General features: G+C 33.9%; 1 protein-coding gene and 1 long non-coding RNA gene across 3 annotated transcripts; both read right to left on the bottom strand.

Moving 5' to 3' along the window:
- Positions 1 to 2,862: 2,862 nt before the first annotated feature.
- On the bottom strand, positions 2,863 to 14,081 carry LOC110447723 (biliverdin reductase A-like). 2 transcript variants are annotated; one of them, XM_021493601.1, is made up of 8 exons: positions 12,780 to 14,081; positions 10,277 to 10,444; positions 7,751 to 7,867; positions 7,168 to 7,265; positions 6,582 to 6,680; positions 5,877 to 6,054; positions 4,564 to 4,706; positions 2,863 to 3,840 (listed from the first exon to the last, which is right to left on the bottom strand). In XM_021493601.1, the coding sequence occupies exons 2-8, from the start codon at positions 10,414 to 10,416 to the stop codon at positions 3,710 to 3,712; spliced, it is 906 nt and encodes a 301-aa protein (XP_021349276.1). In that variant the 5' UTR covers positions 10,417 to 10,444; positions 12,780 to 14,081; the 3' UTR covers positions 2,863 to 3,709. The 2 variants fall into 2 exon arrangements, with proteins under 2 accessions (XP_021349276.1, XP_021349277.1); XM_021493602.1 differs by lacking the exon at positions 12,780 to 14,081 and adding an exon at positions 11,208 to 11,225.
- Positions 14,082 to 15,748: 1,667 nt separating this feature from the next.
- LOC110447722 lies at positions 15,749 to 18,516 on the bottom strand. Its single transcript, XR_002462633.1, has 2 exons — positions 18,384 to 18,516; positions 15,749 to 16,400 (listed from the first exon to the last, which is right to left on the bottom strand). It is a non-coding gene; the product is annotated as an uncharacterized LOC110447722 (long non-coding RNA).
- Positions 18,517 to 21,542: the final 3,026 nt, after the last annotated feature.

The following is a 21,542-nucleotide window of genomic DNA, read 5'->3' as shown; positions in this document are numbered from 1 at the left end:
CGCTTTTTTTGTCCAGAATTAAAAATCGAAATACAAATAAGGTCATAATTAAGGTACCATTTGAACAATGGTATACAAAGATAAAAAAAAATAATATTCTGTCATGATCAGTTGCTTGGGGAGTTTGGTTTTCTCCTCCTTGAGTGGGACCCCAATGTCCTGACAAAGGTTAGGGAAATTATGGGAAAAAAGTTGGAAGCCAACCCCATGATGAGTTTCAATTGAGCAATTTTACTACTGTTGTAAATTTAAGGGTCTTTCATGTGTCCTATGTATACTGTACATACAATGTATATATCAGTGATGTTATAAAAGCAATGTTGAGCAAATGTTACTGGTATTTCATTTGGTACGCTTTGTTTAATGTTACCTCGGGTAACTCCCAGTGTTCAAAATTATGTTTTTCTCCCCAGTTGTTTGATACTAATATTGATCCCAATAGGGTATATATACTTATACTTAATTAAGTTGCAAGTCAGAAGTTGTTAATTTGAATTGAAATATTTTTTAACCGATTGTTTGCAAGGATTGTGCAATGTTTAAAATTTAAAAATGTGTTCCTGACATTTTTACAGAGCCCATCATTGTAATCATCATCATCCGTATGTGTGTACCAATACGTGTCCTCTACTTGCAACTGTGGGTAAAACTGTTTTTAACTTTCTCACTATTTGTCCTGGGATTTTCGGTGTACTGATAAAGTATAAATAGAAAAGAAATCATGATACATTGTACTTCTAATTCCGTCCTTTCGTATTGCAGAGTTATCTGCTCTTGTGAGCAGGTATTGATTGTTACGTCAATTGTTTGCGAGAGTAACATCATACATTTTTGAGAAAACAACAGAATTTTCTCACAAACTAATGACGTAACAATTAATACCTGCTCCCAAGAGCAGATAACTCTGCAATACGAAAAGACGGAATAAAACCCTATTCCAGATTATAATTTGTCAGTGCTTTTATTATGATTGACAGCCACTTATCATATATATTTCAATGGTTGTAGACTGACCGACATTTTTTCCTGTGAATATGACATATATTATGTAGTGCTGAGATTTGCATAAGTTGGTGTAATCAGATTTGTATAACATCATCTATACATGATTAACATTAAACATGTACATGACATGAAACCTGCATAAACTGACTTTCTTAAGGATAAATACATGTACCATCTTTATAATACTGTGTGGCATTAAGCTCTTAGGACTACAGTTCACAAGTATACCTCGTATTAGAAACACCCTGTATTATAAACCTGGAAATAGATCTTATGAAAAATTATTTCAACTTCCCCCAAATGATTTATTTGAAAGATCTTTAAATGGGTAAAAGTAAAAGTAGGGTCTCTGTAATTTGTGTATGACATGTATGGTTTAAATTTTAAAGGGGGATAACTCTTCAACAGGAATTACAGTTACAATATCTCAAGTAGCTTGTACAGTATTCTCAAGTTGAAAAAGGTCAATGCCATTTTGGAAATTCACATTTCCACCCTATATAGATATATGTATGTTATTTTTTTAAAAGAAATTTTAGTTAAAAACAGTACAAGTTTGTGCAGTGTTATACAATATGATATGCATTGTGTGTAAAACTGACTCGTCAGAACATGCATGTACATTTGTATCTTTGAGAAAGCTCATTAACATTTAATAATACTGTTGTATGTGAGTGACTGTCGAAATTTCATTTGCAAATGAAACAGTTTATACAACTGGACATATTCTTAAAAGTTGTGCTTCAAATTTAAAATGTTTTCAAGGAGTGCTACACTAAAAGAATATTCTGGTTTATTGCTTTTGAATAATCTGTGTACAACTAAGTACAAAGTGCAGTATCTGTCCCATTTGTTCATGTTTCAGAATTATTTTGTTATATACGTTCTGTATACTGTTAACAGGTATAAATAAATGTTGTACTAAAAGGTTTGTTCTTTATTTCTGCTACACGTATCACATAACATTAGAATGGATTGCACTCTTTTAATTTCTCTGATCTGGCACAACTGTAATGGCAAAGTCTTTATTTGAAGTTCTTATCATATAACCTCACCGAAACAGATAAGGATCTGTCAAGGTGAAGTATAATTAAGTTTTGATTTAATGATGCCAGAACTTGAAACTTTGGCAGCATGGTTTTTGCGGGTTTACTCAAAATGGTGGGGCTGTTCGTAATGTTGTGTAGGCAGGTTTTGAAGAAAAAGAAAAAGTATTCCCCATACCTGGAGAAAACAATTCTAAGGAAGCAGTACCTAAATCGGACCACTCTTTGCAACAATACTTTTAAATCTATAAATATGTCAACAGTTAAGTTATTACAATCATTTATCTTTACAATACATAGTTAGGCATTATTTTTAGTAGAGAAAGTTAACTTTTAAGTTCAATTAGTGTCAGATTAAAACGTCAAATCTATTTTTTAATTACTTTGTTAAAAAATTGCGCGTGCAACGTCTATGTCTTTTGTTTCCGACTGTAGGAAGATTATCATAAAATGGTCAATTGCTTACAAAGAAATGATCATCTGAAGAGCAATTAAGCTATTGCAAAACTCGAGCCGTGATCTGTTTTGGGTATTGACATTGCCAAAAAACGGAAACACCAATTGATGAAGTCACAAGTGTTTTATAATATCTCACGTGAGTATGGGTGTTTATTTCATTGGTAAGAACACCCATTGATATTTTTCTTTTGATACAACCATGAACTAATATAATTCATCCACTGAATTTTCAATGAAGGAAGAAAATGATGGTTTGGTGATCCATTTTGGGTACTGTCACCCTAGTGGGTTATACATAGAGCTATATCAGAATACTTGTGATAGCCAATAATTAAAACAAAACCACCTTTGATTAGTTTATAAATTTAATATTAAACCGTATTGCAATTTTTACGACCTTTATGTAGGTGAACACAGTACATTTACAATGATAAAGCTTACAAAATTAGTGAAACAATTATTCTAACCTCTTTAATGCTGTCACCTTCATTTGCAGCTGTCGGAACATGGACATCTGACAATTTTTTGATTATCCAGCTGGAATACAAAAGGAACCAGTTTGATTTGTAAAGAACCCTGTTAATGTAACACCCATTGCCCATGCTCTGCTGAAGTTTTCTGAATGCGATATAGCTGGATTTTTAAGACAATGTTAAATAAAAAAAAATAAAAAAATAACTTTTTCCCTGCAAGACTGGCTGTAAACATGTGATGTGGTAGGACAACTAGACAATTGACATCTAGCTTAACATGACCCAATGTACAGTATATATTCATAAACTCATTTATTCGATGATAACAACAATCGTTTAAGAGGATATTTTTCTGTTATGTATTTCAAGATGTCGAAAGTGACTACAGATTCACCTGGTCATTAGAACCAGTAAATCTATCTAGGCTGCTAAATTTGGAACTCTAAAAAAGGACTCCCATTTTAATACAAAAATCTAATTTCAAACAAACACTGAACATCTGACTAGATTTAAACCAGACCTGGACAGCCAGCAACATTTGGACTCAAACCATAACAACAACTTTTCTTGGGTACCTGAGTAGATATAGTCTTAAAACAACTGCTTAAGAAAATGAAAATATTCATCTTTGACTGTTGTGGGTGTATAAGCTCACAGCTTGGCAATGCCCCATTACTGTTGTAATATACCCGGTAAATAAGATATCAGCTACATTTTTCACAGACGTCATAGAATCATGGAGTGAATATCCTCTGCTATTTCCATACTACGTAGTGTCCTTTTTATATCTGATTCATTGTTGTTCCCGGATTTTACTTCATTGATGAACAGCAGGAAGTCCCTCATGAACAAACCGACTGGAAAGATAAACATGAACAAGGTCATTTACCATCACTGTTGATAGGGCGTTAAACAATACTAAACCAAACCAAACCAAGGTCATTGATAAGACAGCTCTGCTTTACTAATATTTTAAATAGAAATGATCATTAATTTTAATTCATTAATCATCCTCCGAGGTTCCTATAGTGACACATGGATTATTTTTTTGCAAACATTTTACGTTCACCGATAACAAACAATTGTCTTCATCAATAATGCATGTAATAAACATGTACCCTGTAATATAAAAGTAATTAAACATGGGTTACAAAATATCATAAATTATAGATATTTTCAAATGTGATGATAAAAGCACATATGAACAGATAACAGATTTTTCTCATACATTCAACTGTCACAGTAAGATTATCTCCCTTTGACTATGAAAACGCTTTAAAAAAACTGTGCTTTTTTGGCTGGATACTAACTCCAGAACAAAACTACCGGTACTTCAAGTTCATATTAAAAACAAGTCATGTTTCAATATTACAAAAGATGTTACTTTTTCTTACAAACGAAATGTAAGTGTAAGAAAACATATCTTATTTCTTCAATATTTTCAGTATGAATTTTATGATCAGCTGATCGGTAATTAAAAGATTTTGAGTAGGAGCTTACCGTAAAGAATGGATTATAAAATATGAAGATGTGATGTAGTTAAAAGCATGTTAGTGATGTACAATATGTAAGAGACCTACCTGGTTTTTTGCCGTCTCCCTGAGTTGATTGTGACTTTGGCGCCTCAGGAACATATTCTACAGTACTCCCATCCTCTATCTCAAAGTATACCCTCTTCTGTCTCTTGGCTTCTGTCAGCCTTGTCAGAGATACAATCACTTTTCTGAAATACATGTACATGTATTTGTAAGCAACATATTAAAGCAATGTAATCAGACACAATATCGGTATACATCATTTTTGGGGGTTTTGAATAAGTAACAGCAGTTAAAGTATGCAAATATTTTGCTTGTTTCAAATACGCAAACGGAGTGTTGTAGGTGATGCATGTCTTAGTTTAGGGGGAGATAACTGTGTTATTACAGTGAAACTAGGGCCGTTTTCATTTATTAACAGTTAAACTGGTGGGACCACCAATGATGGTTTATTAAATAAGGTCCGACCTAGTAATCTGATGCTGCTTTCAGGTGAGCCTTGACAAAGCCTTGCAAGGCCTGCATACACATTTGCAAGCTGCCAGGATTTATACCCGAAATTGTTACATTTATAAATGGACAAACCGGTTGTTCCGCATAAAAGAACAGGCCTCTGTCTACACTTTACCCATTATTAATCCAGGTACCAAGTTCTTTGCAATTTATGTCACTGCTATTCCATCCAGCATAAAGTTTTGTTCTAAATGACCTCTTCTACAGATTCATACCCCTATAATTGTCCCAGACCCAAGACATCTGATATGTAGTTTAATTGTTGTGGTGGCTCAGCTATCAGATATGTTCTAACAAATATTACCTTTTTAAAGTTTGAAGTGGTGTAGTAAGCTATCAAGAGAACTATCGACTTTGTTTAAATATACATGTATATTACAATACATTGAACCACTAAAGGTCAGAGGGTCAAGTGTGCTAAATATTTCAATGATTTCATCTACAGAACCTTTCAGCTTAAATGTTGTGATAAATTTGTTTTTGGTCTGTTGCTTGCCATGTGAAAGACTGTTATTGTGATAAATTTGTTTTTGGTCTGTTGCTTGCCATGTGAAAGACTGTTATTGTGATAAATTTGTTTTTGGTCTGTTGCTTGCCATGGGAAAGACTGTTAAATCTAGTCAAATAGATGACAATGTTTTCCTCAAACTAGACGATTTTTAGATCATACACGAAATGTAGCAGATCTTAGTTGATGTCTGGTTTATAGAGCTTATAGCTCATCATGCCTTTTCAGTATATTTTTACCTCCAAGTGAACTTGAGCACATAAGACGTAGATTACAACAATTTCTGATTTCTGAAGATCAATGATGCACCTCTTTACTTAAATTTTACAATATTTACTTTCCATCTGTAGTTTCCAGTTCTGCCGTAGCATTATAGCCATTTTCCAGTGTTGTAAACTTTCCACCGATGACCTTGACCTCCCCCACTAAATGATACACTGTTTCAATCAGGGAAATATTGGCTATAAAAGGTCGACCAGATCTTTTCATGTCCCCAATCCAGCCATTCAGCTTTCCTGGTAGGAAAATAATGATTAAACTGTACATACATTTCATTTATTCGTTAGGATTAGAAATGTAAATTTCTATTTCAGGGATCAGTTCCAGAATATGTATATAGTTAGATATTAAATCAGAAAGGCAATGTGTACATAATTATATCATTATTTTGCAAATTCGTTCCTAAAGTAAATTATCTTGCTCCATTCATTGAATAAGTAAAGGATCTAGCTCAATTGTACATGAAGTAAAAACTTCAGAGTTATGATTTTTTATTGTCATAATCCACAATATATACATATGTCTTTTGCCTGAATAAGACACACATGCATGTTTAATTTTTTGCTTTTGAAAAACTCAGAAAACAGCTCCGGTACAAATTCAAATTTTAACTTTGTTGCTGTCTGTGTTGTCATGCCTGGAATACTGACACTTACATTATGTATTGATCGGGATATTACAGCGTCCTTTCCAGGAGTCTAGATTAAGTACAGTGGTGATAGGCACTGTTTGAGGAAACATAATTTGATTAATTTATTTTTACCTGTGAGTGAGATTGTTCCACACTTCCATTTTCCTGCACCAGTCAACTTGTCTTTAAAATTATTCAGCAAAGCAATATTTTCCTGGTGAAGAATGAGTCCTTCAACACATTACAGAGTTCAATTAATCAGGAATGTATTCATATATTAAATACTGTATTTTTGCATTTGAAGTCTTTTCTTGAAGTACCTACTTAATTAAAGTATTTAGTTAATTTTCTACATGTACTTATACAATGTAATAGTTCATGTTCTGTGGTTTTTATGAAGGAACATATATGTAACTAAATTCAATTTATTTTCCAAATGCCTGTATGCTAGATTCCAACTTCAGAACATCATTCATGGGTCTTTCAAGTGCAGTGCTCTGAACGGAGAGAATTGACAGTAACTTTCTTTCAGCCAAGTAATTATGTAACCAATAACAAAATACCCATGACATGACTAGCATACGGAATTCAAAGTTAAAATTTGTAGCCAACATAAAGATCTACACTTCCAGCACTAACCCTGAATGCTATGTACAAGTTTACTACCAGGTTAATGGAAACAATTAAGAGTGACAGAAAATATAGAGGAGGCTGTAACCTTTTTGAGATGCGAGCTGGTAGAACTCCTTTGCCGCCCGAGAGTTTAACGCCACTGGAAACTCAATGAGTACATGCTTCCCATGCTGTAGGCTTTTTCTGGTGAAAAGGGGGACAAAATAAAAACTTTTCATGAAATAACATGTTTCAAATACTTCCAATAATGTACACCTCAATGTAATTCATCTTATGATACTGATAAATAATTTGTTAGACTGAATATTCTTAGACGAACTTCATATTAATTTTCATATTACACTAACATTTTAGATGAATTCATTCCTATGAGACTAAGTATTCTTACATAAATTTCGTATTAAATTTCATATTAACAAGAAGCACATACATATCATTTTATTAATTTTTAGAAAGATATCCTTATGAAATAAGCTTTCAGCCTGTTAACAACCATAGAGAGTGTTTCAAACAGGAGTAATGTTCATCAAATTGTTAGCCTCCCCTCAACAAGAAATTACAAATCGGGTCGTGTATCCAACAGAGATACAATATAAAGAAATCTTCACAATCGCTCATACTTATTTCTTCAACTGTGTGATAATTTGCCTGAAATCCCACTTAAGTACCTGACTTGATCTTCGTGTTGTTCATTTTCTGTGCAGATGATGATAACGTGGACATCCTTTCTATTAAGAGCCTCATCAAGTTCAAGTTTTACTGATCCTTCTACTTCAATGTCCCTTCTACAAAGATAAAACATGTATCCAAGCTGTTATTCTTTAACAGTTTATATTTTCAGTTATATCATATGTCTGTAAAAGATGTGTATTGATTAGGTTGCCTTACAAGCATCAGCTGTAGGGAATTTCCCTTAAGCTCAGCGGTGAAGCATGGGGCTGGAGAGCCAAGGGTCGCAGGTTTGAGCCCCAGTGACGGCACTATCTTTATCACTATTCCTCGTTCTATTACAAATTGGTGCCGGTGACCCTCCCCGTTCAAGGTAGGAGAACACTTGGCAGGGAGTCAAAGAACCTGGGTTGGTGTTAGAAAAAAGTGGGGAATAGTGTAAAAGATGTGAATTGATTAGGTTTCCTTACAAGCGTCAGCTGTAGGGAATTTCCCTTTAGCTCAGCATTGGAGCATGGGGCTGGAGAGCCAAGGGTAGCGGGTTCGAGCCCTAGCGACGGCACTATCTTTATCACTTTTCCTCGTCCTATTACATGTCATATGATATAACTGAATATATAAATTGATATTAAGGTTTACAATACTTAATTCTTTATTTTGATGCAACTGTATCAAATTCATGCAGGCCTGGGGTTAATTATGTACTGTAATTTTAAATACTGTAAAAATTAAGTTTACAAGCAGAGGTAGATATTTACAGGCAGTTAAGCACAATGCAAAGAACCCCAATTAATAAATGCCTGCTTAAAGGACTTGGGGCATTACAGACTATTTTTGGCCTCATAAAAGGTAAAAAAAATAACTTGAAATTACTGACCAATTTCTGTTATAAACATCATATTGGTTAATTGGGGCTACCTTTCTTGGTGCAGATTTGTTTTAATGTCCATGGGTAGATATGCCCTACCATAGCAACATAATTGCGTTTCTATGCAGAAATAGCAAAAATATGCATGGTGTCTGGACAGTTAGCATGCAGAAATGAAAGCCTCCGAATGTGACAAACAAACAAGAGGCCCAGAGGGCCTGTATGGCTCACCTGAATATTTAAGCAGTTATAGCAAATATTCTCATTAAATATTATATTGTACTACAAATTTGTCACTCCCAAACTTTGTCAGCTCCATCTGTTGAAACTACCAGTCAAATATTATTATAAGATTTTATGCTTTTTGACCATCGTTCTTCTTCAAATAGTAAAATTTTATGCCTTTTGATTTTTCAGAAGAAGTCGTTCAATGTTTTTGACATATTTGACACCTGTGACCTTGAAGAATTAAGGTCAAAGTCATTTTCATTCTCAAACTTTGTCAGGGTCTATCTCACGAAGCCACAAGGCAAATATGAAGGTTCTACACCTTTTAGTCCTTCAGAAGTCGTTTAAAAGATTTTGGCATATTTGACCACTGTGACCTTGAAAGTAGGTCAAGGTAATTTTCATTCTCAAACTTTGTCAGGCTCTATCCAAGGAAGCCACCAGCCAATTTTGAATATTCTATACCTTTTGGTTCTTTAGAAGAAGTTGTTTAAAGAGTTTGACATATTTGACCCCTGTGACCTTGAAAGCAGGCAAGGTCATTTTCATTCTCAAACTTTGTCGGCCCCTTTCCCAGGAAGCCACCAGCCAAATATGAAGGTAATATACCTTTTGGTTCTTCATTTGAACAAACTTGGTAGCCCTTCATTCTAGCATGTTACTGGCCAAATATCATTAGCCTAGGCCTCTTAGTTATTCAGAAGAAGTTGTATAAAGATTTTTTAAGATAATTGAACCCTGTGACCTTGAAAATGGACGAAGGTCATTCATTTGAACAAACTTGGTAGCCCTTCATCCCATCATATTACTAGCAAAAAATCATCACTCTGGGCATTTTGGTTATTCAGAAGAAGTTGTTTAAAGTTTTTAACTTATTTGACCCCTGTCACCTTGAAAATAGGTGAAGGTCATTTATTTGAACAAACTTGGTAGCCCTTCATCCTGGTTTGCTTCTGGCCAAATATCATTATCCTAAGCCTCTTGGTTATTCAGAAGAAGTTGTTTAAAGTAAAATATTGACGCCGGACGCCGGATGCCGGACGACAGACGATGGACGGCCGGATGCCGGACGCTGCACCATGGCATAAGCTCACTTGGCCCTTCGGGCCAGGTGAGCTAAAAATATATATTTGATATAGCGCCCCAATCTTAGGCTAACATAAGCCACTCTAAAGCACTTTACAGTACATAGAAGTACAATTAATACAATAAGCATATACAGACATTAATCAATACAATTTTGAGGAATTTGCAGGAGCTGCCTTATCAGGCGCTAACTAGTAGTCCTATGCCACCTGGCTAACATCTCCCTATGTGTGTTTGCCTGTGTGTGTGTTGGAGATTTATTCACAGTAGCTACTAAATTACACTCTGCCACAGAGGCTACACCCAAAAGACAGTAGCTGTTCTACATATTCTGTAAGGTTACCTTGACACAAATCCTTTGACAGTCCAGTGACAGCCTTCACAGTGAGTTGAGGCTGTGAGGTCTCTGATCCTGACCCTCCCTGCTATACCCATTCCAACCACCACCACTCCATACGGGTTGGATGCTGATCCATCAGCCATTTTGTATCTTTTACTTGGAAAGTATCACCTGTTAAATATTCATCAATAAACACAAAATCTTGAAGGATTTTCATCTGCTTTAAGAAAGTCGAATTCCCCGGCCAAGTTCAAGAGCGACATTAAAACTCACCTCTTTACGTCTGCATTTTAGGCTCTTTGCAAAGACGTCATGTCATATACCACACGTTATATATTCATTTATGTGCCTATTGCGATGATTATTAGCTTGCCTAATGTTTAAAGTGATTGTAAGCCTTTGTTTTTGTTTCACAATTATAACTAATACTATTATCCATATGTTGTAAAGTGCTTTAGAATAATTTTACAAATTATATAGGGCTTTATGTAAATGTTTATTATTATTATCATTATTTTGTGAATGCATAGACACTTATTGATAAATTCAAAGGGAGATAATCAAGACTTGTATAATCCTATTTTAAATTTCAAAGCTGGATTTTATAGTGTCATATTTACGCATAAATCTGTCACTTAATGTTCAGAAAACATGTATATATACAACATTTGATAAAGCGCCCTATCTAGCTTACAAAAGTCATTCTAAAGCGCTTTACAGTACATAGATATATCATTTATACAATTAAGATATATAACTGTACAAATTTTGAGGAATTCGCAGAAGCTGCCTTATCAGGCGCTAACTACTAGTCCTATGCCACCTGGCTAATTTCTCCCTATGTGTGTATGCCTGCGTGTGTGCTGGAGATGTATTGTGTTCTGTTTGTAGGGAGACTGTGCTTCCAACGGCATCTTTTATAGTGCCACCTTACTTGAATGCTACATCACAGATACCGTAACATCCATCCCAGACCATTTTATACTCCACCAGAGTTGTTCGAGTTGTGTGGGCAGGAGAAAAGCACTTTCTCTGATATTCCATGAGTGGGACGACTTTGAGGATCGAACCCTGGCCACCTGCGAAGAAGGCAGAAGCTTTAACCACTCGACCAATCCACCCATAATGTACATATTTACGTATGTATGGAGGTACGGTAGTCTAATGATAGGACACAGGGCTCGTGACCAAAGAGTTGCGGGTTCAAGTCAATTGTCACATCACTGTGTTGTATCTTGGAACAAGATACTTTAGCTTCCAGTCTACTCAGCTGTAAATGAGCACGTGGTTGACAGAATGGGCAGTGCTGGAATTGTTGAATGCTATCTGTGAACCTCTTTGAGACTATACATACGACTTAGGTTGTGATAAAGTGGTATATTAGAACCTCAAATTATTCTCAATTTATTATTATTATCATTATACATTTGTTTCTACTAATGACAATGATGAATAGGTTTTGATCTGCTGTTGGGATTCCATATAAATTCAGCTCGAAAAGGAATGGTACCCTCAGGTAATTCACCTGCTACTTTAATTTCATGAAATAAAAACACTGAAATTAACTGCCTTCTTTGCGTTTGTTACATTCAACCTGAAATCATATAGAACAAATGATTCTGTACTCTTTTCTTAGGAAGACAATTCAAGGTGTCACATACTGAATTCTGTTCTTGTGTTCTATACAGAGTTATCGCCCTTTATAACTTACTATTTCACTTATAATCACCATTATTAACTCATCTTCCCATGAAGACACATTTGAACTCTTCCAATTCAAAGTCTAAACATTGTTGAGATTCAATAAAAAAAAAAATGACTTACACGTAAAATGTATAGTGTACGTGGTTGTTTATTATTAAAAGTCTCATTTTAATCAGCTAATTTCGTATTTGATTATAGTTATTAGGTTGAGGTCTGTCATACTGGCCTGAGGTTGATAATTAACACTACATTATACATTTTTATATATAGTGATACAGTGACTTTGGTTTTGTTTGTGTTTTACGTCCTAATAGCTAGGTTCATTTAAGGATGTGCTATGTTTCAGTGGAGGAAAGCCGGAGTTCCTGGAGAAAAAAACACCGACCTACGGCCAGTACCTAACAATTGCCCCACGTGTAGTTATATAATTAGGCCTCGAACCCGCGACCCAGTGGTGGAAGGCTAGTGGTGGCAGATTGTCAGACCACTGTGCCACCGTCGGCCCCTTTCAGCTGTTCAGTATACAACATAAACATTTTACAATGTATAGATTCCAAGTTCACCTAAGACTACTGTGAAGTACTCCAACAGTGTTGGAGGTTTACACAGCGAGAAAGTCCTAACCGGCGCTCGCGGTCGGCAAAATCATATCCGATAGATACAATGTATACTCAGTAAGGCCGACCAGCGGCCTCTTCTCTTGTTACCACATTTCCTCACTCATGTGTTAAACAAATAAATGATGACAGTTCTAGTTGTTAGTACACAATTAATAAAAAGGTGGGCTGAGGACCGCATTTACCTATTATGTTTTCCCTGTCCCTGCTGAGGAACTTATTTAAACTATGTACATGAACACATGCATCCTATGAAGAATGTAAACATCAAAACAAGGACGATAACTCTGCTGGTGTTCCCAGATGCATTGTGTGGTAGCACTACACCATTTATCTGGCAAAACGATTTATCCTTGATAGCTATAGACACCCAAATAATCTTACTCAGATCTATACTGTATAAAGAAAGATTCACGCGGAGAAAAGATGCAATAGATTGGATAAGTAACAATTGCAAGTAATATTAGCACTACAGAACTTTTAACCGACATTTGCTGGATGTTCCAGAAGGGAAGTACGTGTCTTTTGTTTCATCGACGACAGCCGCTATTTAAATCTTTGTCAAATCCATGTAATGTCACGTCCTTATACCGAAAAACCGGGAAAATGACAACGAATTATCAACACACACTAATGGGCATAATAAAATACATCGACCTTAATTCATATCACACAAACAAACAGCTACCACATTTCTCAATGGGAATTTGATTGAGACCACCGAACCTGTCTATGATATCTATAAAATTGCATATTTGGAAACCATGGGTTGCAAATTTGTCTGTCAGAAGTCGATAACTGAAATCGGGATATTCGGAGCAATCTCTTGAATGCCGAATCAACTGCGACTTATAAACACCGTAGGTTGGGGAAGCAAGGACGTTATTATTAAGAAAGGGAATATTAACGACCGAGAAATCGAAATAGCCATACTTATCGTACAGCTTAGTAGTAAGCTTTCAATTTTGGTAAATATCTTGCAAATAAATATCGACGAAAATGAACATCTTCACTTTCACATTATGAAAACTTTACTTGACAATGTCTCTAGTACTAGCTGTATTTGAATTACTACTTCTTGCTGAATGAGACCAGACCTTATTGAAATAATCAGGCGTGATGGATCGCGGAAGAAATATCTCAACATGACGGCTAGGGAATCACAAATTCAATATTTTGCCTATGCAACACGGATAATATTGTACACCCAAACGTATTTTACATATTTTTGGTATGCTTAATACGATTTTCTCACAGTATGCGTATACTAAAATAGAATGAGATACACACTGTTATCCTCCCATATAAAAACAGATTTTATTTTATCTTTAAATATAATATGTATTATATAGTCATATGTCACGCTACCGTGATAAACCATTGTTAAAGAGTCCCCACGTCATCTGTCGACATCGGATTGTAACAATTCGATGCTTAAAAGCGTAAATGAGTTTCAATATATCCTGCTCGTTTTTAAAAGAAGGAAAATACGTTTTAACCAGGCATTTGAAAATTTATAGCAAATACAACGAATAAAGAAATCGACAACAAATTAATTTTGAAACTTTTATTGATGATATGTATTCAAAATGTAGTTAAAGGATAATAGCTCATTAGGTTGCAACTCTCATCTTTATTTCATATAGAAAAGCTGCAATTAAGGTTACAAATTATACAATTAGTTCATATCGGAAATCAAATTCTTTCTTGTTACACATTTCCGTCGCTGAAAAAAATCTTCATAAAAGTTTTGATCGTCAATTTTAATTGTTGGAGAATATCTCCTTTGGAATTCTTGTAAAATTTATTTTGGTCAAAACATGAAATTAAATTTTAACGTACATCAAATGAACATGCGAGGCCTTTTTTAGCATCCTAATTGAATTTGACGTTTGAAAAACGATATAACTCCTTTTTCTCTTCTTAAAGAACAAGAGTTGTTTATCTTACATTGTGAAAATGGAAAAAAAACCAGAAACTACAAATTTCAATATCAGTTTATTATTTCAACAGCAAAATGTTTCTTGATTCTTTTTGGCTTCAAAAATACGGGTACGCTGACCTATGTTTTTATGACAGTTTTGGAGATGATTTTCCTGCTTATATCCATTAAGACAAATTAGAAAGAAAGTAAGATATCTTGAAAATAATTAGCGTTTTAAAGTTTAATTTATAACAGTGATGAATCAAATTATTACTTGCATAATTCCCCTTATTGACGGGAACAGATGCGTATTTAGGACGTATTATAGTAGAAACTGGAGCACCCGGAACACATGCTCGTGCAGGTAGCAATCATATTCCTATATCCAATTCGAAATTTAAAAAATCTTGTCAATCATGAGCTATAAATGAAAAAGTAAACGCGAGTCCACATGTATAAATGTGCTGGAACGCATTGTAAAAAAGGCATGTTTTAAGATTGTAATAAAAAAGATATAAAACAAAAGCTCCGGGATTTCTTATGTATTTTTGGAAGAATTTCCTAACCGTTGCCACATACTATGTTCTAGATTTCAAACGTTTGTACGAATCGTTGTTCAAAAAATGTTGATATACATTTCTGTCAAAATATCTGTTTTCTTTTTGTTCGATTGGTATCTTGACGTTCAAAGTCTCCTTGGAATGATTTCAAATAAGCTAAATCATGTTCAGAATACATATTTCTTTTACTTGAACTGAAGGTTTAACCATCGTTGTAAAATCAGTTCTACGACTGAAGCCCAAGCACCAACCCGATACAGTCGTCGACTCGGGGAAAAACGCCCTCACAATCAGTTATGATGGCGGATGACCAATACCAAGTTGATTATTGTGGTTTTTGTTTGGATCTGGATTGTCACCCCCTGAAACATATACGCATTATAATCATATCATATTTATACTCACTTACACCCCCCCCTCTTCCTAACTAACCTATCCCCCATAAAAACACCTTTACAGGCAAGGCAAACATTGTGCAAGTAAAAGACACGCATTTAATTTTAACAGTGTAAGATGAATACTTGAATATTAAAATACTTATCTGTTGATTGAATATGTTGTGAATATTTGATTGTATATGCTTATGTTTATTCATAAACATTACTAGGACTTAAAAGGCTAAAAGACACATCGTGTATTGTTTCTATTAATTCAAGCTAAATAAGACAATATTCANTTTTTTTTCAAAATACCAATTTTCGTTCTGCATGTGTAATAATAACAGTACATCGATAATACAAAACCAAAAGTCCAGAACTGTTATTATGACCCCAGTGTGACGAAAATGATAATGTCTGCATGCGTTTTGTCCTTAATGACCCTGGTGATGTTTTCCAGTGCTCTAATCGTCAGAATACGTTCCAATGACTCTAGATCCTTTGCTGTATTTTTTCCGAAATTGAGAGTTGAAACCAAATGATATAAGCAACCCGTCCAATTTACTGATCAAATGTTGTTGTTTTTTTCTCATATTTTATGGGTCGTTTTTCCATGTACGAAAATGTTCCCCCTTAATGTCAAACACAAACGTTTACTACAAACAATGATTTGATTCCATAAATTGAATCAAAAGGTTCGAGTAACTTCATAAAGATAGTTTTAGAACAGATCATTGATACTCTTGAAAAAGAAGACGATGTAATTCCACTTCAGATGACATAGTTAAGTTTTTTCTTCGGAACGTTATTTTAACAATCTCATCCAGCATCGTGTTAAACTCAGTTCTAAAACTGAAACCCGAGTCGACAACCCGATGCACAGTCGTCAACTCGAAAAAAAATGTTACTTCATTTAGCGTGAATCCATATGGCAATCCATTTTACCTGTAAACAAAACAACGAATTAAGTATAAGATGTGCTAATGGAATTTAACATAATAAATGTTTCTTTTAGAGCTACTTTTTCGTTATTTCCATTTTATTTGGAAAAATGTTTGTAAATAATTGAGGATTCTCTAGTTGTAACCCTACCAAAATAATATCAACCCAAGGGAACGTGACACCCTGATGAGTGACTTCGACAATGCCAGACTATAAAGAATATCAGATATATATTTTATCACAACGAACGTCAGTAAGAAATTTCTTTGGTCCAAATATTTGTGCTTTTTTACTATAACAAGAGATATGGGGTTTTCAATTGGTGTAATATCGGCCACTCAGATTCCATGGATCTCACGCACGGTAGTCATACTTTTCTTATTTCACTTTGATACACTTTTGCTTGGAATGACATCACATTAGTTGATGCCCTAAAACTCGCACTTCAACATTATTGGCATTAGACAGAAAAGGCAGATTTGAAACTGGTCGGTAGTTTTTCAACTCCTCCTTGTCGATTCCAGGCTCCTTTAAAAATGGTCTAACATGTACCTTCTTGAAACATAATGGAACCTTTGCATAATAATGCAGCTTGTTTATGTACGATCCTACTAATATTCATATATAAACCTTTCTTGAAATGATCGGTATTAACGATGACGCAATAGAAGGATTTGTCTTGACCACAATGTCCCGAATTCTTTAATATATCATATTTTATACATGTACCATATTTTACACCGCATTTCAACAAATTCTTATCTAAATTACCCTGCAATTTATCCCTATTCACGTCACTATCCCTACGCTATAGTTGTTAATGTCGGTTACGGTTAACAGGTTTACAATTCAATTCAAATGTATTTGCATATTTGTAACTACAAAGTAGTTTGAAGGCAAAATAGTAAAACACAGTGAAATACATACATAGACATGTCTATGTAGAAAAGTCGCAAAGTGATTGCTTATATTTTTAATATACATCAACATGAACAAAATAAACATAGCTTCAAATAAAAGATTTGATTTAAACATTTTTAGCTTCAAAGTCCATACCTAATACTGACAGCAAGCCATATCTCCTCAGTTCTAGAGACTATTTAATGAATAAGCAAGAGTCCAGTCTAAACTGCAAGTTGTTTGTAGATAATATTGAGGTCAAATAATTGGTATCTAAGATAACATCATTGTATTTACACAAGTGTATTAACACTAGATTCAGTCTCCCATACATTTACGATCAATAATGTTTGTATCATGTAATACATATGTTATGTGAATAAAACAAAGTTTAAACTACTATCTTCAGTGACTTTGAAAGAGTCCATTTACAAGTTGCGAGTAAATTTGTTAAGCAATAAAAAATACGGAATCATCGATACATCTCTTTCTCAAGATATGAACAGGTTTTAACTATCATTATGTTGTGAACATGAATCAAAGGAGACCGAAATCTATCACTCTGGTCAGCATCAAGATATAGCCCAAACCGTTATACCCGTCTACCGCGAACGGAAAAAAGCGCTTAATTACTTCCTTCGCGGTTGACATATATAGTGGCAATATTACGACCATATTTATAGAACTTTGATCAACAAATGTAAATAAATCAACTGCCAGTGATATGAAAATTTAGAAAATAAATAAAGAAAACTCTTATTATTTATTTCAACATCACATCTACGAATACCCATGATATACATTTACAAAAAAAGAGATAAATTTATTGAGTTAAAAATAGATATGCATCAGCTAAGGTTCCGGAAGCCCTTAAAACATTGTATTGTCACCAAAAGTTCAATTCCCTGATAATAAAAGATCCCAATAAAAGACGCATATCTGAATTTAAATGGAGTGTTAAAAGATCAATTATATTGGGTTTTGAATTTGGGTGACCGTATATTTTTTCAAGGGGTTGTTTATTTAATTGTAATAGTACTTAGTGCAAACAACACAATAATTTAATTTAAAATCACGTTTACCTACCTTGAAATCAATGAAAATTGAAAAATCTCAAAAACAGAAAAATGTAAGGGAAACATACCATTGCCATATAGGCAATGGTATGTTGAGAATATGCAACTCAATGGTGCGGCCTGCTCAGTTTATATACCAACGTGTTATGATCACGTGGGCTGTCTCTGGTTCTGATATCAATTATCCAATGAATGACTGCTATCAAGTAACCCTGATTTTTGAAAATTTCCACGATCTACTTAGAATCATACACTAACTAAGGTTTCGCTTTCGATTATTGGAATCATGCACTTGCAAAGGTTTCGCTTTCGATTATTAGAATCATATCTACATACTCGATTAAAAACCTTGTTCGAATACGTGCATATTGGTAGATTATGTATCCACCTCATTAATAACAAAAAGTTCGAACTACATGTGCTTGGACTCGAGTAATGTTTAAGTTACGATAAATCTACTGTTGAGTGAATACTCAAGGGTGATCTTTGTAAAACGGAACTTTTTAAATCTACGTCACTGTTAAAACAAAGTCTTTATATTTGTCATTCTTTAGTTTGACAGTATTTTATTAAAAAATCAAACATCAACTTAGAGGGATAGGAAAACAAGCTTAGAGCTTATATTAATTTCTCACCAAATCATATTGACATGCAAATAATAATTCGAAACCAGGAACACCTGAACTGCAATATGAATAAATAAATTTAAAGTCTAACATTTAACATATGTACATGTGGTTATCCTTTGATTTATATTGTATAACACATCAGATTGGAAAGCTAGTGCTTTATCTTCTAGTGTTGGTCATATATACCAACACACGAACAATCACATACATTTATGTACAGTTCTTAGCATAATGTATTTAAAACATTAAATATTACAACGTTCACTTTTAACTTTCTCATGTGTACATGCACACAGGTTACAATATAATGCATTTGTAGATAAAGAAATTCAACTACAAGCATTTTCAATTTGCATATGTTTACATACAGTACAGTTACAACAAATGTATCTAAAATAAGAAATACAATACTAAGCACTTTCAATTCCATTTTGTCATTCTTTGAGACTCGATTGATTAAAAAGCAATAGAAATACTAAAAAATAATTATAAAAATAATACAAATTCATAGAAAGTGGAATTCAACGAACAATTTAAATAGATTATCATAAATTTATCAATTACAGGTGTATCATTAAGGTAACTAGGTGATTTTGACAGAGAGATATACATATACATATTGTTTCTCAACTTATTATTTGTTATTATATTGTGCAGTATTGTTTACCAATAACTGTTTATTTCTGTCTGATATATATTATCAATATATTCTCCTTCTAATATTTAAATTTCCTAAAATGCGTAAAATCAAATACCATTTTTTTCAAAACTGTAACCGGGTTGTTTTGTTTGTTCAGGTTTTCACTTTCTCGTGACATCTAAGGCCGTATGATGAAAGGCGCAAAATCATCGTAAAAAAGGAATAATAAGTAATTAAAACATCTCGCACAAATATTTGTTATAAAACTTGGACTGTTCAAATAACAAATTCTGATAACCATTGTTCTACCGGGGGAAAGAAACATTCTTTACGTTGTGGGTATGCCAAATAAATTTCAACATTGCGATTATATTATTAAATGTCCATCTCTCGGCTTAATGAAAGTATGGAGTTCAATAATCAAGAATACCATCCCTAGAGCTAAACTGAACGTTTTAGAGGATGAGGTCCTTTATTCTCTGTAGCCTATGAAGGCCTAATCCTTCAGCCCTCTAGTGTGTCAGCCCCTTCTTGAGTGTGTACATTTTTATCCTAAAAACAGGTTGATTATTATCACGACGTTTTATTCTTATCTGATTGATTGTTTTCGAGGAGAAGTCGAAAATATTGTTCGGTTCGCTGTTTAATAGATTAAACGGCTTCGTTTATTCTATTATTTAGCAACATTATGAATTGAAAAGAAGAAAGGAAAGTTTTGTCTTTACAACATTTTATATAAGTTCGACAATTTGATCCTGATTAAATAACAGTCACTTAGCATTTGTCTGCTGGTACATGAATTTGATCAATAATAAAAAGTAGACATAAAAAAAATCTATTTCTTCAAATTTAAATAGAATTAAAAATTACCCTTTACTGAAAACACCTTGCTCAACTCTGTAGCGTATATGTGTATAGTCAGTCACGATTTATCTCCCCTTAAAACGGCTTTACATGCTAGTATCTTTTTGTAAACTTTAATAAATAAAATTCTGAATCAGCCAGTTCTTGATTAAATACACTGTACATCGCTCAAGTATGCTGTGATGCAAACTATCTCTCAGTGGCGTGCTATTGTGTGGCGTGTACATCGCATTATGCTTCATTATTAAAATTGGAGTTCAACAACCAAGAAAATCATCCCTAGGGCTAATTTGTAAGTATTAGAGGACAGGTCATTTGAAGGTTTTATATTATGTAACCTATGAATGCCCCATCATTCAGCCCTGTATTGTGTCAGCCCCTTCTTGAGTGTTTATATTTTGATCCTAAAAACAGGTTGATTATTATCACGACGGTTTGTCATTATCTAACTGATTGTTTGTTAGGAGAATTCAAAAAGATTGTTTGGTTCATTGTTTAATAGATTAAAACGGCTTCGTTTATTCTATTATTTAGGAAAATAATAATGAGTTGAAAAGAACAAAGGAAAGTTTTGTCTTTTCATGATTTTTTTATAACATTTTTGTACAGGCTTCGACAAACTGCTCCTGATTCAATTACAATCACTTGTGTATAGTACATGTGTATAGTCAGTCACGAGTTATCTCCCCTTAAACGGCTTTACGTGCTAGCTCAGCGATTTGTTATTGTGTGGCGTGTAACTCGTATTATACTTCATTATTAAAATTTGTTGTTGCATATTGGGCTTCTGGAATTGTGTAACAAAAAAGGTATTTTACAGCATTCATTCTTCATTTCAATACTAATTATATCAAATTATGTCAAACAAAAAGAAGACATACAATACTACGAGCAGATTTTTTTTCAAATTCGTATTCAGCACATTCCTATTAATTACTAAATTTTGATTTATTAACACAAAATGTTTAAGTTACGTAAGTAAACGGCTACTGTATTTCGGGAAATTGTCTCTGCAATTTAATTTTCGCCTTTTTGG

Source organism: Mizuhopecten yessoensis, unplaced genomic scaffold (assembly GCF_002113885.1).
Source record: "Mizuhopecten yessoensis strain PY_sf001 unplaced genomic scaffold, ASM211388v2 scaffold3575, whole genome shotgun sequence".
In the NCBI taxonomy this organism is placed as follows: Eukaryota; Metazoa; Mollusca; class Bivalvia; order Pectinida; family Pectinidae; genus Mizuhopecten; species Mizuhopecten yessoensis.
Note: the sequence above shows the minus strand (reverse complement) of the source record. Positions and strands in the feature narration are given on the sequence as shown.

Bases quoted from the DNA above. Each gene is read 5' to 3' on its own strand.
- LOC110447723 (XM_021493601.1), bottom strand. From the start codon at position 10,416: ATGGCTGATGGATCAGCATCCAACCCGTATGGAGTGGTGGTGGTTGGA. The intron at 7,266-7,750 runs GTACTTAAGTGG...CCTTTTCACCAG, and splicing joins CAACACGAAGATCAAGTCAG to AAAAAGCCTACAGCATGGGA. The intron at 6,681-7,167 runs GTTACAGCCTCC...AATGTGTTGAAG, and splicing joins CCAGCTCGCATCTCAAAAAG to GACTCATTCTTCACCAGGAA.